This window comes from Parus major, chromosome 1 (assembly GCF_001522545.3).
Source record: "Parus major isolate Abel chromosome 1, Parus_major1.1, whole genome shotgun sequence".
In the NCBI taxonomy this organism is placed as follows: Eukaryota; Metazoa; Chordata; class Aves; order Passeriformes; family Paridae; genus Parus; species Parus major.
This window is the reverse complement of record NC_031768.1, coordinates 15,095,736-15,115,239: the sequence shown is the minus strand read 5'-3', so window position 1 is coordinate 15,115,239 and position 19,504 is coordinate 15,095,736. Positions and strand designations below refer to the sequence as shown.

Sequence of the window (19,504 nt, the reverse complement as noted above, 5' to 3'; positions counted from 1 at the left end):
CAAAGATTTTTATAAGGGATTTTTCTGGGCTCAGTCATGGCTGGCAAGGAACACTTGGCAGCACTCAAATAAGGGGGTATAAACCTTAGAAGGAAGGGAATGTTTTAAAAATCAGTATTCAAAACACTGGCAGCCTTTTGACAGTATTTTTCCTGATCTGCATCTCTCTGATTTTACGTGTGAAGGAACAGATGGGTAAAAGTAGTAAAAGCACCAAGGAACACAGGTGGGAGCCAGGGGGGGAATTCAGAAAAAATATTTTTAAAAATAGTTTTTAAAGAAAAGGAAAATTAACTTACAGATGTGAGAGACTGGGAGGGTGGTCGCCTGCCAGTAGCTTTTGGTCTGGTTGTAGTTGGATGATTAAGCTTCTCAGCAATTGGTATTACAGAATCAAAACCTTCCAAGTCTTAAAAATAAAATAGAATCGATTTGGTTTTCTGGCAATTGTCTTCCAAGGGAAAGAATCACATTTTTTTCTAATTTCAAAGAAATTAAATCCCATTTTCCCCACTGTGTCACAGTGTTCTGTACATATTTAGCCACCATGATGGCACTAAAAAAACCTGGAAGTCAAAGGCAGCTGTAATCCAGTCACCCTTGCCAAGAACAATTACCCTTCCATCTCAAAAACAATAAAGCAGAGGGGGAACATGTGGAGGAGCCTTTGGATTTGTTTTCAGCATAGTGAAAGCTAAATGACATCATGGGTTCTATGGCATGGAATAAACAGTTTCAAAATTTCCATCTGGCTACTGAAGGGGTTACAATTTTTTTTCCTGAATAACTGGAGACACAAGACTGTGCACATATTGTCTCAGGAACTATACTGTCAGCTCTGCATTGCAGTAATTGCTCAGGAGAGTGCAGAATGAGAATGATCAAGCTGGAAGTGATCTGCAGGTTCCCAGACACCTGCAGCTGGAGGCACCATGGTTTCCAGTAACTGCAGATGAGAGGACTATCTCCCTCCAGTAGTCCAGAGGCTATAGTAAGTAAAAGCTCCAATAGGCTCCTGAAGCTGTACAGAGTCCAGGGAAAGCAGGTCTGCTTGAATGCTGTACCAACCATCTCCATGGCCAGTGAAAAGCTCTGGGGAAGTGTTTACTGAATCCAGCCACAGGGTTAACATGTTTACGTGAAAGAACGATGTGGAGGCCCAAGGAATACCACAGCTCATGATTACATGGATAAATCAAATGGCTTAATACCATTCATCTATTTTTATGGGTTGTATCAGTTTCACTCACCTTCATTTCAAAATGCCCTACAGCATATGTTGAGCAGGAAGGAGTCAGAAAACACACAAGAGGTACTTTAGACAAGATAATCAAAGTTCTTCAAAATTACTTTCAGATATCAGTCAAATACAGGAATGATATTCATTATTCAGAGACTACTTTTTCATTGCACACATGTAGGAAAAAATAGGTTTTAAGTTAATAGTTCTATATACTAGACACTTAATTTTCCAAAATATTACAGAACAATGAATCTCTGAAGATCCAGTTTTGTTGCCGTATTACGACCAACCATCACACAAAAATACACAATGGAAAAACAAATTAATTAATGGGCCTGTGTGATAAACTATATGCACTGAAGGACATTTAAATTGATTTCAAGTATCCATGATTTGTCAGCTAGAAAGTAAATGGGACTGGAGATTCCTTATTCAGCAATAGCCTTCCATCTCTGAGAGATAAAAAAAAAAAAAAAAAAAAAAAAAAAAAAAAAAAAAAAAAAAAAAAAAAAAAAAGAAAAAAAGAGCCCTGAAATAGTCTAAGGTTATTCACCTCCAAATACTACTCTATTTTTGGAGTGACTCTTCCTATATATAACCAGTGACCCCACTCTCCTCTACCATGTATTTTTGTCATTGCTCTTTTTATTGGCTGTTGCAGCCTGTGTGCAAAGGTAGGTCACCCACCCCGTCTGTCAGTGGGAATTTGGCAATTTGAAGCCTCAATTGTACCCAACATGTCAGGTAAGGGCACAGTGCTTTGGAAGTTAAAACGAGCTAATTTTAGCAAATTGCACAAAACCTATCTGGAGTCCTATAGAACTTCAGGGTTTCAGGAGAGGAGAAACTGAAGGAAAAAATTATTTTCTATGAAAAATAAAGCAAGCAAGTGCAAGAGCTGGTTTCCATTAATATCCAGTTTGAAGCTGGCCCATAAAATAGCCAAATTACTTAAGATCACAAAGCAAATCAATAACCAATATATTAACATATTGTCTAATTTTAATTTTCTATATTTGATCAGAACAATAAAATACTCAGGTTTAAATTTTAAAATGTATTGATAAACAGAAAGTGTATGAATTTGCATCTTTGAGACCCATAAGCATTTGCAGACATAATTTGCTCCATGTATTTTATAAATATTATGGAAGATAAACATTTATCTTATCAAAGCTTCTATTATTAAGAAATATTGGGAATCTTACATTTTTTCCACTTCTGAATGCATTTTTGATAGGTAGAAAAAGAAACTAAAGCAGCCTATACCTGCACTGAATTGTAAAGAGAGTATAATTGAGGCTATAAAGGCTCCACAGGTTGTACCTGCTGCCAAACCAGTGAAATCACAGCCATTCAGTTGATACTCTAAATGAAATTCTATTGAAGTGTAATGAACAACACTTGGTACAACAATAAAATACTAAGTCCACTTCAGCACTCTTATATGCCCTTTTTCTCTTCATTTGTCCTCCTCATTTAGATGTTGTTCTTCCTCCCCAGTCTGCTCTGCATCTAAGGCTATCACCACCTTCTACAATCATCACATGTGGAGATACTCATTCAAGAAAATATTAATTCATTCAAGAAAATTCCCATCCAGTAAGCTGGTAACTAGTAAAATGAGCAACAGAGCCACTCAAAAAACTTCTGCCATGCTGTCATATATGCTGTGGATTCAGTAATTCACTCGTGCTGGTTATTTGATTATTTGTTGCTGGTGGAAAGCAAGGCTATATTAAACTCACTGAGGTCATTAAATGCAGTGATTTGATTTTAGTTTGTATTCCTGCAGCTATCAGAAATTGGGAGCTTAAATGTGCATACTAAGCAAAATGTACAGCCCTCCTGACAGGGTCCAAATGGAATGTCATTAAAGAAAAAGTCCAGTCTACTGTATTCACAGCCACATTAATTGCCAGTACAACAACATCAGCATCCAGCAGACCTGGACTCTGCACTGGTCCAGCTTTTTCTTTGTCTGGTAATAATAAACAGTAAGGAAGATTCCATTAAACACATAGAACATAGAGATGGCACCCACCAATTAACTCCCTAATTAAAAAATAGTTGATAATGGTTCTACAAATAAACAGATGTATTCATCATTATTACGGTCTCACTGATCAAGCTGGTAATCCATGAAGTAATTCATGAGATGGGGAGAAAGGCATCAGAATAATTTGAATATATCAGTGTAGTATAGACAGTCTTTCTAACTGAGCAACTTTACTGAGCAAAATATTTAATGAATATGAAAAAATGTTAGCTGTGCAAGAATTATTCCCTGATATACTTCCAAGCCACTTAAGAACAGAATATTTCTCTCCACTACTATGTTCATTTGGAAACATGGTTATTTAAAGGATGATTATGGTATTTTTTTTAAAATGCCCAGATCCAGAAGAACAATTATTTAGAGAAAAAGTTCTAAACTCCTTAGATTTGTATCTTCCTAGAAAATAACCTTCAGTCCCTGCCCCCCAAAAGACCCTTGAAATATAAAGTTAAGTGCTTATGCTTCCTTCCTTACCCCTTTTATCCCCTGCATTTATTATTCTAGCATAAAATGTGGCTAGGCTTTATCTTCCATTTAGGTTTCTTAGTATTTGGGCAAAGTAATTTATACATAATGATGACAGAAAGTTTTTTGAATTAGTAGAGAGATTTCACCTTGAAAAGACTGAAGTGGGAAGTAATAAGAGAATCAACACTTTCAGAATGCTAATGGTGAGGTTTCACAGAACAGAAATACAGAAAGGCTGAAGGAAATGAGGCAAAGTTGGCATTCGGTTCATTTGAAGAAGATTATGTCACAAAAGCCAGAGGTGGATTTAATTTCGTTATCATCCTCAATATATTTAACAGGTTGACAATAGGCATGTGAAATAGTATCTATACAGCATCTTTAAATGCAATAGTCTTTAAAGCTGCCAAATGAGACACACACTGCGGACAAAATCTTCTGCATTAGTGCCCATTCAATATATAGTAGAAATTAAAAAAGAACTCAATAATCCGAATGTTAGTGGGAATTTTCAGAAGACTACAATTGTTTTAACTACTTCAAGCATCCAAATTCTGCTACTCCCTCCATGCTGAATGGCATTGTACCCTTTGAGGAAAACAGCCATTCTCCCAGCCAGGGTTCAGGCAGCAAATCTCACCCATAATGAATCACAGACTGGTTTTTAAGATTTGGGTAAAACAGCTGTAGGAGGAGAGCTCCCTGGCTGCAAGGTTTCTTTGTTCAGAAGTGCAACAGTGATGTGCCAGGGAGGTCTGCCCACAGGGTTCTGTGCCTTGGAGCCAAACAGTGTAGCTCACCTGGCATCCCAGGACAGTCACTGGACAGCTGTGACTTTAGGACAACCATTCCTAAAGCTCACAATTATCTTCTCCCATTTCAATCCTCACTTTTATTGCTTTAATAGCTGAATGTAGAAAGCTGCCATAACGAGTTTTGCTAACCACTTGCCAGTGCCCTCATAAGGATTTTATTTATAACAATTTGGAACATGCCAAGAAAGAACTGAAAGGTCAAGAAAACTGAGGAGCTAGAAGAAATGGATATGCTGTTTTCAGGCACCTCAACTTGATACCCATGGCAACCAATTTAAATTTCTAGTTTACTGTTTTTTTTCTGGACCCCTCAGGGCAAGAGCCCTTCTTAACTTATATAAAGCACCATGACCATATTCCTGATTACAATATTTACAGTCCAGAACTATATTTATGGGTGATTTTGACTCACTGATGTTAACATTTATATTACAGCTTAAACCAGTCGCGCAATTCTGTTCCTTTGCTTTGCCCTATTAAAATGAGCATGAATAGCAGCATAGAAAGAGGTTTAGGCACATTTTGATCTTCATTTTATGAGTCACATTTTGTCCTCCAGCCCTTATATTTACCAATATTTTCTGATTTTCCAACTTTCATTCTGTGTTTTCAGGCAAAATAATTATAATATTTGGCAGTAAAAAAGCCTGTGATTTAAAGACAAACCTGCTCCATTCTACAACCTGTTACTGGAAATATTCTCCATCTTTTTCCCTAGTGTGGGCCAAATCTTATTAGATCACTTTTTCTTGCAGTCAGAGGCACAGCAATCACCTTTCCTGACATATACAGCTCTAGAACAACTGCAAATACAGTCCAAGGAAACATGATGAACTGAAGATTTTTTTTGGTTGTTTATTAGATATTTTCAAGAGGATGTTTTTAACTACCCTTTCAGGCAATCTACCACCAATCTTGCAGGGAAGGACAGAAAAAAAAAAGAATGGGTAATCACATGGCTTTTGCCAGTACTCCATGGTCCACCAGCAAATACTCTGCAGATTAAAGTGAGGAAATGCTAAGAAATGGTCTTGCATTAACCAGCTTCCAGGGAAGCTCTTACTATAGTTCATACCATCATTAGATGCTTCAGTAGGAATCAATGAAGGCATCTGTGCCTTATGTTAGCACTGGTGAAGATTATTAACTGCTTTCATAAATACTGAGCAAAATGTGTAAAGAGCCAGGAAAAATATTGGAAAGATATATCCACTTGGCTCTGTGCAATTCAGTCTTTCTACAAAGCACAGAAACTGCTTCTTGTGGGCATTAACTGATCATTTCCACAGTAGGTAGATTATTTTTAATTCTTTGTGGCTTATTTCTTGAATCACTTAGCTTAAATCCATGTGGTTATAAGTATTAGATGATGTCAAAGCATCATCTTTGCTTTGGATAGCATATCCCTGCTTTGGATAGACAAAACTTGTTTCAGGATTCCAGGATTCCAAAGTGTATGTTTGTGTATAGTTAGAAGACTTAGGATTGATCCTGACTTGCAGAAATAATTCAATACCATTTTTTGGAAAGCATTAGTTTTTGATTCACTGTTTTGGTAGGTACACTGGTGTTTGGCCAGTGCTCAACCCACTACATCCACTAAGCTATTATATGTGCTAGAAGTTTCTGTCATCACACTGGCCCTCATATACAAAGATCTTTATGAAATTAAAGACAAACATGTCACCTAAAGACAGGTCAAATTATACCATAAGGCATGAATTGAAGCTGTTGAAATCAATGTAGTTCTAGGTAGGAACAACATTTTGTAGAACAGGGTTTATTGTCAGTGTAGCTTATGTTGCTTTAGAGACATTTTAAAAGCTCAAAAAGCCACTGTCAATCCAGACCAGTTGTTGGTAGAGATGAACCAATAGAGGTGAGTAATCACTGTGATTTAACCACAGCCTTGGGTACATGACCACACATTTTCCACTGAGTGCCCCTGAACACTCTTCAGATTTTTACCTTATGTTTGTTGTGATTTTTTCCTCTTTCAGACTAGAAGACTATACTAGTATGTTTCTAAATGCTTTTGCACAATTAAATATATGCATTACACTTTGTGATGACAAAACCTGTCTGCAAGAACAGGTTAATGAATCCAGAGCACTGAAAAAACACCACATGTAAATTGTAATTGTGATTTTTGTGACTGAAATTTCTTATGATGTATTAAATGATAATGATTTCTCATTTAAAAACTATGATGCAAGATTTTCTGTCACAGTATGATCAATTTCAACTTTTAGTTAAAAAAAAACCCTGTAATATCCATGTAAACTTTGTTATTCTACAGAATGCTTCTTTTTGCATTTTCTTGTTATGCATTGTGAACTAAACCAAAGACAGGATAGAAAAGTGGAAAAATAAAAAAGCCTTACCCTTGTGAAATGAAGAAGAGTTAGCCATGGCAAAGAGATGTAAATAGGAAAAGCTGAATGCAAGATGTGTGGAAAGGAAAGTAAAGACATCACTGAAAACAGGGAAAAAGAAAACAAAAAGTGAGGAGGAATGGGGAATGGTTCCTCTTAGATAATATATTCTGAAGGCTAGTTTTCCAATGGCTTTTGTAAAGATTGTGAAAAGAAGTAAATGCATGGACAACAGAAATAAGAGCTGCCATTATACCTACAATCAGCAGTGAAGTTGCTAAGAAGAATTTTCTCTTGTCAGTGCAGTTTGGAAAATCATAATAAGCACAGAATTATCATCAAGAAATTTACATGTGAAGTCACAGCTCTGCTGAACATGTTAAGGAAACCAAGTCATGAGCTATTATCTATATAAAAATAACTTTTATATATATGCAACTCGCAGAACATTATTTACAGTATTACACATCACCTCAACCTTGCTCAAGCATTTGTGATTTTCCTGATTGGTGAAGGGGGCAGAGAAAGTTTTTAACAGAGTGGGGTTTTCTGGTTAGACAACATTGACCCACTGGTAAAATACTACACAGAAAATAATCAGATAAAAGCCATTTCGAAGGGACTTAGACAAAATGCAAGTTTTGAATCAGGATTCCCAATTCAGCTCAGCATATTGCCACTCAGTTGTTGATGGCATTACTGATTTCGTTGTTGCTGACCAATTGTTTATTTTTTGAGAGATGGCACATGGAAGAACCCTGCATTTTCTCCTCCCCTATCACACTGGTTTTGGTCTCATCATAGAAAAGAAAAGGAACCAACTTAGAAATCATTAAAAATCCTTCACAGAATAAATAACTTTCTCCATCCAGCATTTGTTTGGTTTGCTTTAGTAACCAAAACTGTCTCTCCATTGTTTTTGTCCATCTCTCTGCTCTGCATGAAGGGAACAAGAACTTTGGACTGGCTATAGGACTAAGAAAGTGGCAGCCGCTTCCCAGCTTAACATCTCTAGTGCAAAGTAGCCAGGAGGTGCTGTGGTATTCATTTTCAGTGCACAATTCACCATCAGTACTTAGCACAAGCATGAAAGAGGGTGAGGCAACTTGCAGGTGATTGCTGCTTTTCCCCCTGTTCTCCCTGAGAGCTGGGAATGGCATTGGATTAATGGAACAATAAAGAGAAGCCCAGTAACCAGACTGGTCATACATCCAAGCTGCTAAAGGCCATTTAACTTCAATATTCTTCAAAGGCTACTGCTAAGTCACACCTTGTCTGTCACGTAGGTCCACTCTACCTTGTTGTGTAAATTTGGATTTCTGAGAAGACACCAAATGGTAGATTTAATCAAATCAATTTTGACAGGATGGATGAGCCTCAGAGAAGCTGAGGTTGTCCTTCCTACAGAGCACACGACACAGGGGCAAAACCAGTAAGATATATCACTGTTAAATATTATTTGGACTCATACAGCCAGATCTACCAGTGTTTTGGAATACACTGGACAACTCCACTCTCACATCCATCATCTTTTCTAATAACTCATGTAGCTGCAAGACTTCTCCAGCCCATTGTTCTCTTTGTAAGTAAATGAAACAAAATCACACACCATACATCTCTACAACTACATTGCACCATAAACTGCTCTGAACTCCAAACCTCTCCTCATAGAAAAAGACATTAATTCACTCTGAATTAGTTTTCTTTATTAAATCTTGATTTATTGCTCTGCCCTCTCTTAAAATGTCTTTTATTTATTTGACACAATTTTACACAAGCTGTCAAAAGCTGCCTGAAAATTTATAACAGTTCTGATCTCTGGATCCCCTTTCAATTCAAAACCATAATTTATATATTTTTTTCTTTTAACAAGTTGTCTAACAGGCTAGAACGACATGATTTGCCCTTGTAAATGCCATTCCGGTTTGACCCTATCAAGTTATACTTATTTAAGTATTCACACTATTTTATCCTTGAGCTCAATAGGTTCTCTGTGTAAGTGGTAACAGGAGGACATCAGCTAAACCCTTTGCAACATGTTGTGGTTTGGTTTGTGGGTTCTTGTTGGCTCCAATTCTGCATCTTTAAAAAACCTCCAAAACAACCCAAATTCTTCCCTCCACTATCCTCTTCTCACCCTCCATGTCCTGGAAATGAACAAGAATTCCTATAAGGAAGATCTTCTGCCTAATATGATAAGAATAAAACAAAATAAAACCATAATCAGCAAAACTAAAAAACACAAAACACTCTAAGTGTTTATCCTGATAGTGGTTCCAAGGAAACTAGAACAAGGAATAAAAAGTTTACTTCCATCTCACACAGGTAGCATATGCTACATGCATCATAACTTTCAAGTAAGCAGAGTCTTATGTGCTTTGAAGCAAATTTGTAAACATAGTTAAGGAAAACTAAATGGTAGAATTTGTCTGCATTTCCATACCATTCCTTTCTAAGAGTCTCTACAATAAAAACATTCATGCAATTTATCAAGACCTTCTAGCTTTCCATATTTAAGCCAAATGAAAACCTGGGAAAAAGATACTACCTGCTACTCCAGAAGAACCATAGCAACAGAAGCTTTACAAAAAGCAGATATATGTGTGCTGGAAAGCTCATAGACCTATGTGAAATGCATTTAGTGTTCTGTTGTAACATTGCAATTAAAATTCCTTTTTAACCTAAAGTTCTGCTTCCAAATCAGAGGAAAAGGCGTGCTTGGCTGTTGAGAGGTTGCTAGTGTACAGAAATGCTTTACTAATAAAGCAGCCTTTATTATTTACTAATAAACCACCACGCCAAAATGACATTTCATGCCCCGGTGAAAGGTAGCAATGCTTACTCAGGCAGGATCCGGGCTCTGCCTGTGACAAACACGGGTCTGTGGGCACAGCTGCGAGTGGAGAGCGACGGCAGCAGCTGCTGGGCTCTCTGAGCAGAGGCAGAAGATGGCTCTGGGGCTCGTGCCCACTGTCCCAGGACAGCACTCACAGCACTTTGCACTGCAGCACCCACCCAGCAAACACCATCGCTCCTGCTTTGCCAGCTTGAGCAGGATGGAGGGTGAGAGAAGACTGAAAAATAACTGTGGTTGCTCCTTTCCAGGTGACTCCCTGAATAAATGGTTGATAGGTCAGGAACAGAAGTTGTTTACAATAGAAATTGAGACTGCTTTTAATTGGTGTGTGCAGTAAAATTTAGTCAAATTGACCTGAACTGTGTTTCTGTTCCTTTGTATTTGAAAGTGTAAAGATTACTAACTACACCAAGCCCACAATCTTTTGCAGTATTAAAACCATGGCAGCACCATTACATCAGTTAAACAACTATGCCTAATTATTGTTGGACTTCTCGCTCGTTTCAGACTTTTAAACAAAAACAACAGAGCCTTCCTATTCAAAATAGCTCACTATTCCATATTTGCTTTTATTTTTTTTAAACCCCAACAAAACTATTTTAAGTAAAGTTGAAATGATCCTTTAACCTGCAGTTAAAATTTGATATAAGAGCACTCACATTCATTGCCAAATCCTGAATCTGCCTCTTGAATCATACAACAGTCACTAAAAAAGCAGAAACTTGCACCATAAATTTCTTAGACAAACTGTAGAAAGCACCATAACTTACCGATGTCATTGCTTCTTTCAGAGGAGTCTTTCTCTAGAGTGCCGGATACTGTACTGCCCACTAATTCCACTTTTGGACTATCACTCCTGCATTTGGATCAAGAAGAGGAGATGTTTTATTGGGAGTTTTTGTGTGGGTTACAGTAAATTGATAGCTAACTTGCAATTAATAATGAGAGAGTGAAGTATTCTTCCTTTGCAGCACCAGAGTAATAGCAATGTCAGCGAGAGCAATCTCTAGCAAGTCGACATGCTGTATGGATTAACCTTATCCCATTTCTCCTTAACACCTGTCAAAAAAGCCTATTTTAGACACCGTAGCGTCCGGAATAATTCTTCAGATGTTCACAGCATCTCAACATGAAGGAAACCTAAGGGCAAGAGGACATTCTTCAACATCTTCTTTGTAGTCTTTTCTAATTAATTGGCTTGCACAAACTACAGCAGTGGGCTACCTGGAATGCTGCAGAAAGTGAGAGAATTGTGCATTTCAGAAGTTCCGAGTATTTACTCATAAATGCAACTCCTCCACCATGTCTTTGCATTTTTCTTATGAGACTAGACTATGAATACTGTTTCTACAGTCTAAAGAACCAAGATCACCTAATTTGTCAGAAATGTCTTTTGAATAATAAAGTGTCAGGAGCTACTATACTTTATACAGAGGACCTATTTTAAAATCAAACAGGAGATGAAACAAAAGCAAGAAAATTATCCCTGCTTTGGAGAACATTCTATCCCACAAGTACTAAGTGTACTAAAATAAAAACTTGTTTCCCACAAGTACTACAAGTGTACTAAAATAATCTACCAATTGAAACAATATAAAAAAAAAACCAAAAAACAGTGGTAGGCAAGTAACTCAGTATTGCACAGGTCACTCAAATCTCTGATATCTACTGTGATTAACTGTTCACTTAATGCTATACATTGTACTTGCCATCATTATCAGGTCACTTGACAAATACAGTAGTTTTTCCACTATGACTATTCCCAGTGTAACACTATAAGAATTATGATGTAATTAAGGTACCCGATTTAGGGATAAAAATATAGATCTGCCCCAGAACAACCCAGGCAAATATGTATGATGCAATGCAATAATTAGCTGTTGACAGTAAAACACGTAGTGAGCTCAAAAATCTTGCTTCTTTTTTTTGTTGGTCTCTGCTTTTGATACCATAAGCTGATGACAGATGGCCTGAACCTTAACTCATGGCAGCAGCTTATGAGCAAAACACAAAGTGGCTGGAAACCCTATTTCAGGCTTCAGGAAGGCTGTGATAAAGAGCTGAAAATTTTTATTAAAACCCAGAGGAAGTCATAGATTAAGTGAATAAATATCCCATTAAATCCTTGTGTGACAAGTGAACAAAAAAATATAGACAATCAGATTAAAAGCAAACTAGTCCTTCACAGATCTCAATATGGCAGGCAGTCTGCACCAGGAAGGACACAGAAGAAATTTAACACATGCATAGAAAAATGTATTAATTGGAAAGATGATAAATAAGAGAATTTCCAAGTGATCTACCCAAACAATTCGTTTTCTTATTTTTTAGTCTTTAACTTTTTCTTATATTGCTTATATATTTGTAAATCTATAAGAAGCAATAGCTTCTTGGCTGACAGAGCAATGAGCATCTGACTGCATACTCTGTTTTGTACACATACATTTCCCAGCAATCTGAGAGCACAATGTGAGCTGGAAACACTCTAGGAACTGTGTGAGTATGGCTTTGGAGAGATTCTTAGAATGGCATGATTTAGGGCTGAAAGTCACAATGTTTACCATTTTTCTACAAAAGATACCAAGATATATGACAACAGCCCTACAAAAAAAACCTCCAGCCCTGTTCTCAGAAGAATTAACAGGCTTATTATGCCACTCAGCATTCACACAGTTGTGAAAAGAGTGGAACCCTCCCTTCTCATTCACAGAGTGTACCTCTCTGCTCGTGCCCATACAGACAGGCTGTCAGCTTGACCAGACATGATCAGCCAGAGAGAAACTCCACACTAATAGAAGTCCCACTGCAAATGGATTAATTGCCGTCTGGAGCAACTCCCTGACCCATATGGCTGCGCAGCTGCACGAATGCTGGTGCTAAACATAAGGGAGGCTGTGGGAATGGGGTGCCAGGACAAGGAACCCTGTTAGCAGTGGTATGGACATGGATTGGTTTAAACTGATTGCAAAGATGCACCTTCTATAGGTGTTTATGGCTTACCTACTCCATAGATTTTACTTAGATGTAAATTGTATAATCATGGTATGTCTAAGTAAGCTGCAAAGCCTTTGGACTCCCTGTCCCACATGGTTTTTATCTGTCCTATTGACCTTGAAGACCTACTCTGCCTCCACTGAAGGAGGATTATATTTAAATGGGAAAACAACCATTACTACAAAAAGTCAGTGAGATGCATAAGATGCAAGCCACTTACTCAGGACAGAAGAAAACTCTCTTTGGCTTAGCAGCTGCCATGGAAATCTCACAGGACTCACTTTGTAACTACAGCAATTTTCCCCTAAGGATCATGTACTGGTTTTGGATGGGATAGAATTAATTTTCTTTATTGCAGCTTGCAAGGTGTTATGTTTTGGATTTGTGCTGAAAACAGCATAGCTAACAGAGTGGTGTTTTCATTATTGCTGAGCTGTGCTTGCAGAGTCAAGGCCTTTTCTGCTCCTCCTGTCATCCCACCAGAGAGGAGGGTGGGGGTGGACAAAGAGTTGGGTGGGGACACAGCTGACCCCAACTGACTGAGGGATGTCCCACACCACATGGCATCATCCTCAGCACTTAGAGGTGAGGGAAAAAGGAAGTGGGGGATGTTTTGAGTTACACCATTTGTTTTTCCAAGTCACCACTACAGGTGATGAAGCCCAGCTTTCTAGGGGATAGCAGAACACCTGCCTGCCCATGGCATTCTTTGCTTTGCTTGCACATGCATCATTTGCTTCTCCTGTTTAATAGTCCTTGACTCCACCCACAAGTTTTTTCACTTTTGCCCTTCTGATTCTCACCCCCATCCCACTGTGGGGGAGTGAGTGAGTGTCTGCACAGCTGCCCACCAGGGTTAAACCACAACAGGTGAGCCAAAGTTCTTCTGATTTAATTTTTATTCTAATTGCTTTAGGTTATTCAGATTTTGGAAATGGATACCAGTAAGTCTTAAAATAATTACTGTCGTATTAAGCTGAATGGATTTTAAAAAACACCACCTTTATTGAAGTGACTGCTTCCTCAAGTTTCTTATTTCTTAATTATCCAAGCAATTCAAAGTATTTTCCATTGTTTCTGTGCTAGACATAGCAAAGTTTAGACAATTAAGAACATGAAAAGATTACTGTTTAGGTGTGCCTTCTGCCTTTGATAATGCAAAAATTGAATTATCTTTAAAAAAATAAATGGTTACTTCATACAATTTTGTACTTAAAAAGAAAAAAAAAGGAAAACAGAAGAGCAGCAAAATACCCTTGCAAAATTCTAAATGCTAAAAAATTATAGTATGTTTAAAATATTTCAGGCAAAGGATAGAACAAGAGAATAGCTACTGCTGTGCATACCTCACCAGAACTGAACACTGTATGTATTGGCCTTTCCAAGACATCACATAGCTAAATCTGAAGATTATAGCAAATACTTGTATTTCCAAGTATGCCCGGGTGATCAGCAAGTATGGACTGTATTTTGGAGCAACTGGACAAGTATGTTCAAAGCCAAGTCCAAAAGAAGCTGTGGCAGTAGCACCTGGATACAAGGGTAAGTTCTCAGAGGTGTACAACCAAAGTATTTCAGTAAGATAAAACTGGGAGCACAAGGCAGATGCCTTTTTTCCTCTTCATTTGCCCTAGATTCCTCACTAAGAGCATTTTTAAAATTTAACCATATGTGGAGGAATGAAGGGAACCAATGTCTAGCATTTCACTCTAACCTATACTCTATTCCAGTATTTAACTCGCCATTACTATACTTTAAGTCCAGTAGTTCAATGGTAGATAATTTTCCTAACAGTACAATAAACAGTAAAAATATTTCCATGACTGTATTCTAGTTTTTTTGGCAGGATGCACAGCTTGGCCATTTTAGACCACTGTTTTTATTCTGGTTTTCATCTAGCTCTATTCACTATACATAAAGGAAATCTACAGTGCACAACCCAGATGATGATGACTAAAATGTAGTCACCTAGACTTAATTAGGACTACAGTGAGGCCTTTAATTTCTGCAACCTTTGCTCTAGCAAAGAATAAATGGACTTGTGTTGGCAAGTCCAGTTTCTCGGTGCTCCTCAAAGGCTGTAACCACCTCTGACAATAAGCATAATATAACTGCAGATTGACAACCAACATTAAAGCATGAATACTTGACAGCACTGTTCTACAGTGGCACCAGCTGAAAGAGCAGTGAAGACATGTATTTTGCTAAAGTTTGATCTGAAATGATCAAAGAAAGCAGACTGAAACCAGCTGATAGTATTTGAAACGTACATTGCCTAATGCTATTCCTAAGCACAACCCAAGCCACTGATTTAGTGCCCAAGCTAAGCTGTAGTAATTTGAGGAAAACTAAGAAAATCAAGATCAGAGTAACATTCTGATGCAGGTATTTCCCACACATTCTGCACTATTGCAGTTAACAGTAGAATTGCATCAGTAGAAATGAACTAGTCATGAACAGTCTAACACTGTTATTATTGAGGAGATTGTTACGACCCAGCCAGATGACTATAAAGGTGTTTTATTTTTTTGTACTTTCAATACAGCTTACTGTGAAATAAATCAGGACATCAACTGTAAAACCTAAATTCTTTAAAAGGGTGGTTTTCCCACTAATCCCAAAAGCATTGGATGGAAGAATAGCAATACCTTGCATGAGTCACAGGCACAACTGGTCTTTCTGGTCGTCTTGGGGGCAAGGTACCAGGTCTGTTCACAGCGTTGGCTTTGGGTGGACGAGGTTTCTTCGGAGGTATAGCAGGAACTGAAGGCTTCTGCAAGTCTAACTGTTTTTGCTCTCTCTCTGATCTTTCTTTAAATCAATCATTTCCAGAAAAGAAAACAGGGATATTATTAAGTGGAATTCAATTGCACTCACAAGTATACATTCCAAGAAGAAATCTTCAGCTGTAGATAGACTGCATGCAAAAAAAAACCCCTTTCCATTTCTGTTCTAAATCACTCTTTATTTGATATATTTATCACAAATCACTTGTTCAACCTGCCTGGCTGTTCTGCCTGCAGCTCCTCAGCCAAAACAAGTGTGCAGCGTCTTAATGGGAATACTATTTTTTATTTTAGTAACTTACTGCTTTCTGACTGTAAAGTAGAAGAATGGCAAGAAATTACATACCATATGGTACAACTTCTCATGAGCACAACTTATATTAAATTTTAATATGAAACAATATTAATTTAGAAGGTCACAAAAATAATTGTGCTGGATATTCTTAATATCTCTGGGGCAAACAGAGAAATACCATTTTTGGAGGGGAAAAAAGCATGTTTCAAGTGAACTACAGTTAAGTGAAAATAAAATACAAGCACAAAAATACAATGTCTAGCAGGACATAAACCTCTCAGAAAAATCAGACCTATTATTTAGGTTTTAAGCACAGACTTATATGCTGAATTTTTCAGCTTGCTGATGAAAACCTTGATCATTTGCAGAACTGATTATGCATAGTTAGGGAGTGCTGCCATGTTAATATCCAATGCCAAACATGTAATGCCTGTGCATGTGCATATTAATAACTTTTTAAATAATATACTCTAAATTCCTAATACAAAACAAACATGCAAGCATGTTTGCCACACCAAAGGAGGCCTGATGTTTCTTAAAGAAAGGACAAAACTCTCCAAGGAAGTAGAGTTCTGCTCTCTATATCCTACTATACCAACACCCCACTTCCCTTGACAATGCTGCCTATGATATGCCATGAATGTTATACCTCTGTACACATATAAGAGGTATTGGGAATGTTCCAGAGCATTGCTTAATGGGTTCTTAATGACAACCCATTAATGAGATGATGGTAGAATAAGTCCCCAGAAACACAATGTACATTAGGTTTGGAATAGTCCAGCTAGCGACTCTTGTTCACAGGCAGTATGCTCTGAGCAGATGCAGTCATTGGCTCCTCAGTAACATTGAAGCTTTTCCAGCATACTGTGTAATTTTTACACACTTAATCCTCTGACAATTTGTACTGTGTCAGTGTCCAAGAATCTAAATTGTATGAGGGACAGGCTGGGCAGTGTGCCAACACACAGCTCAAAGGATGTTCCTGTGCCACCCCTGCTGCCACACTGCATGAGCGATTCCTGCCACTCCCTGGTACTCCTGAAATGTAGGCTTCACTCCTACAGCCTCCTTTCAATGTTTAGAAAAGTTACAGATATTTATAGCCCAGGAGAGCAACATATTTAAATTTTCTCTGCTTTTTCAGCAGTCAGCTTTGTAAACCCAAAAATGGAAAGCAAAGAGTTTTATTGCTAAGATAACCACGAGAAGCAGCACACATAACCAAAAGTAAACCTGTGTAGAGGAACAGCTAAAACACCTGTCAGGTTTCTAAGATGTATATCCAGAAAGAGATCTTGGTGCAAAGTCTGAAAGTTCTGCCACTAAATTATAACTGCACATTCTGCATTTAGTCATGTGCATACACGTGCCTTTGAAAAGGCTGCAAGTTCAAATACTTAGACATTAAGAAATCCCACAAACAAACTTGTTCATACGATCTAATAGTCCACTTAACGTATGAAACTTGACACCATCTTCAATTAGAGAATAGATGTAACTATTTTCCTGAGCCTATTCACCATTCACAATGAACACAATGAAACCATTAAAGGTTTAATTTGCTTGTCCCTGCTCTGTGTGGTACTGTGTCCCATTTCTAGCAATGTTCAAACATGGCTTTGAAGAATTTTTTTATTTCTTTGCTGCCTTGCCTGTGACTTTTGTGACTATGATAATGGGGTGATTCATAAGCATTAATGACTATATCTCCACAAAATCCCTTTGTGATGCAGGAAAACCACCAACCCAGCTTTCAACTAGAGAACCAAAGCAGACAGAGGTTAAGAAAAAAGCACACAGTAATCTCTGGTATTTTACTCGATCAAGCACCTGGGTTTTACAGAGCATTTCATGGGGTTTTATACAGCATTTCATGTATTGAGAGCAAATCTCTCCTTGACTTCAGTTGTGACTGCATGTACTCAACAGCTCTGGATGGGTACAATTGAACACCCTGAATTTAGTCCATAAGCAACAATGAGAGCCTTTCCAAAATGCCTATCATCACAGTCTATCAGAGTGGAAGACAAACATCCAAACAATACACTTAATGGAAACAGAGAGTGGGAAATGAGGATGTGCATTGGTTCTATTTCCCTCATCTCTCTGCAGAGAACAGGCAGGAAAGCACATTTCATACCTTTTTCTTCTGTTCGATTAGGAAGACATTCTGGCCTTTCAGGTGGTATCTTCTTGATTTCATGCTTTCTATCTGTGGTCCCTGTCAAAGACAGAAACATTTGGAATTCTGGCCAAGCCAACAAAACAGTGACGTAAGATTTAATTCTGCAATTTCTTAGGCTTTTTATAGTTTCCAATTTGAAAATTTCTTGCTAAAAATGAACATAAATTTGTACCAAATATTCACTCTGTAGCATAATGACAAAAAAGCAATTGGATATTGATGTCTTTATAATCAAGTTCACAGTTTCCAAAGTATGCACTCCCAAAGAATAGACAGTCTAAGGCCATTCTATGGGGGGAAAAAAAATTGATAACTGCAGATTTTATCATTACAGACATAAACGAAGAGTAACTCAACAGTGTGCAGAAATATTAGGAATAAATCAATTAATTGAGCAATGTCAAGAGAATACGTGATCGAGCTGAGTATACAGAGGTTATTTTACATTAAATTAACACATCCCTCCCCTTTTTATCCACAACTATTAGCTGTTCACATCCACACATTAGAAGGAGGAGAAGAGCAGTGCTGGCAGCATTCTGCATGACTATTTTAATTGACAGCTTTTGGCCTGGAGGTGTAAGCCCCTGGCTTCTTCTGCCTCTGTACTAGAGGCCCTGACATACAGACTTCTGTTGCTCCAAGAAATATGGGAACTTGTGGCACCAGCAACGGGAAGATTTTGCAAAAATTTCCTGGCACCTGCAGGATAAAATCTTCTAATCCCCGTGTTATAAGAAACACTTTATTGGATATTGGCTTTGCTGCATTGGCTAACCACTAGGTGCTAATGCCATTTCAACTTAGTAGTGTTGAAAACCACTTTAGGTAACACTATTAGCATTTCAATAAAAATTACAGTAGATGAAATCCAAGAAAAGCAGAGGAGGCAGGGCAAGGAGCACAAGGCAATTTTTTGTTCCAATCTACTCTATTATATGACATTCTCAAGTGTATTTACATTTTCTGAATGTGCTGTTGCAACTCCCTTCTGCAGATGGTTCCTAGAAATCAGTACTCATCAGTGGTGATCACCAGCCATTGTTTCTTTACCCAAGTGTGCTGTTGGACAGGCAACAGTACCACATACCATGTCAATAAATAACACTAAATTCTCATTTATAGTTGGATTTGATAATCTTATGGGTCTTTTCCAACGTAAATGATTCTATGAAAAAGACTTCACTGATAAGAGGGGAAGATGTTGCTCCAAAGCAATTAAAGCCTTTCAGAACACAAGTTATGCAAAGCACAAGTCAACATATTGATAATGTTGCACACACTAGTGTGTTCAAAAAGAAAGACTAGTCTTTATAGGTATGTAAGTCTATATACCTAATTACAGTAAGATTAATGGTTATCATTAACACATAGAGAGATATTCTCAGGCCAAGTATAGAACAATGAGCCTACAGCCACTAAGG

At 37.7% G+C, this 19,504-nt stretch overlaps 1 protein-coding gene across 8 annotated transcripts in view; it reads right to left on the bottom strand.

Annotated features, from left to right (window-relative positions):
* Nucleotides 1-19,504, bottom strand: part of SH3KBP1 (SH3 domain containing kinase binding protein 1) — a 214,114-nt gene that overhangs the window by 9,730 nt on the left and 184,880 nt on the right. For all 8 annotated transcript variants that reach the window (XM_015635209.3, XM_033512366.1, XM_015635182.3 and 5 more), the window contains 4 exons: nt 18,036-18,116; nt 15,460-15,622; nt 10,588-10,673; nt 300-409 (listed from right to left, as the gene is read on the bottom strand). In XM_015635209.3, coding sequence (XP_015490695.1) covers nt 300-409; nt 10,588-10,673; nt 15,460-15,622; nt 18,036-18,116 — 440 coding nt within the window. The remainder of the gene's footprint in view (nt 1-299; nt 410-10,587; nt 10,674-15,459; nt 15,623-18,035; nt 18,117-19,504) is intronic.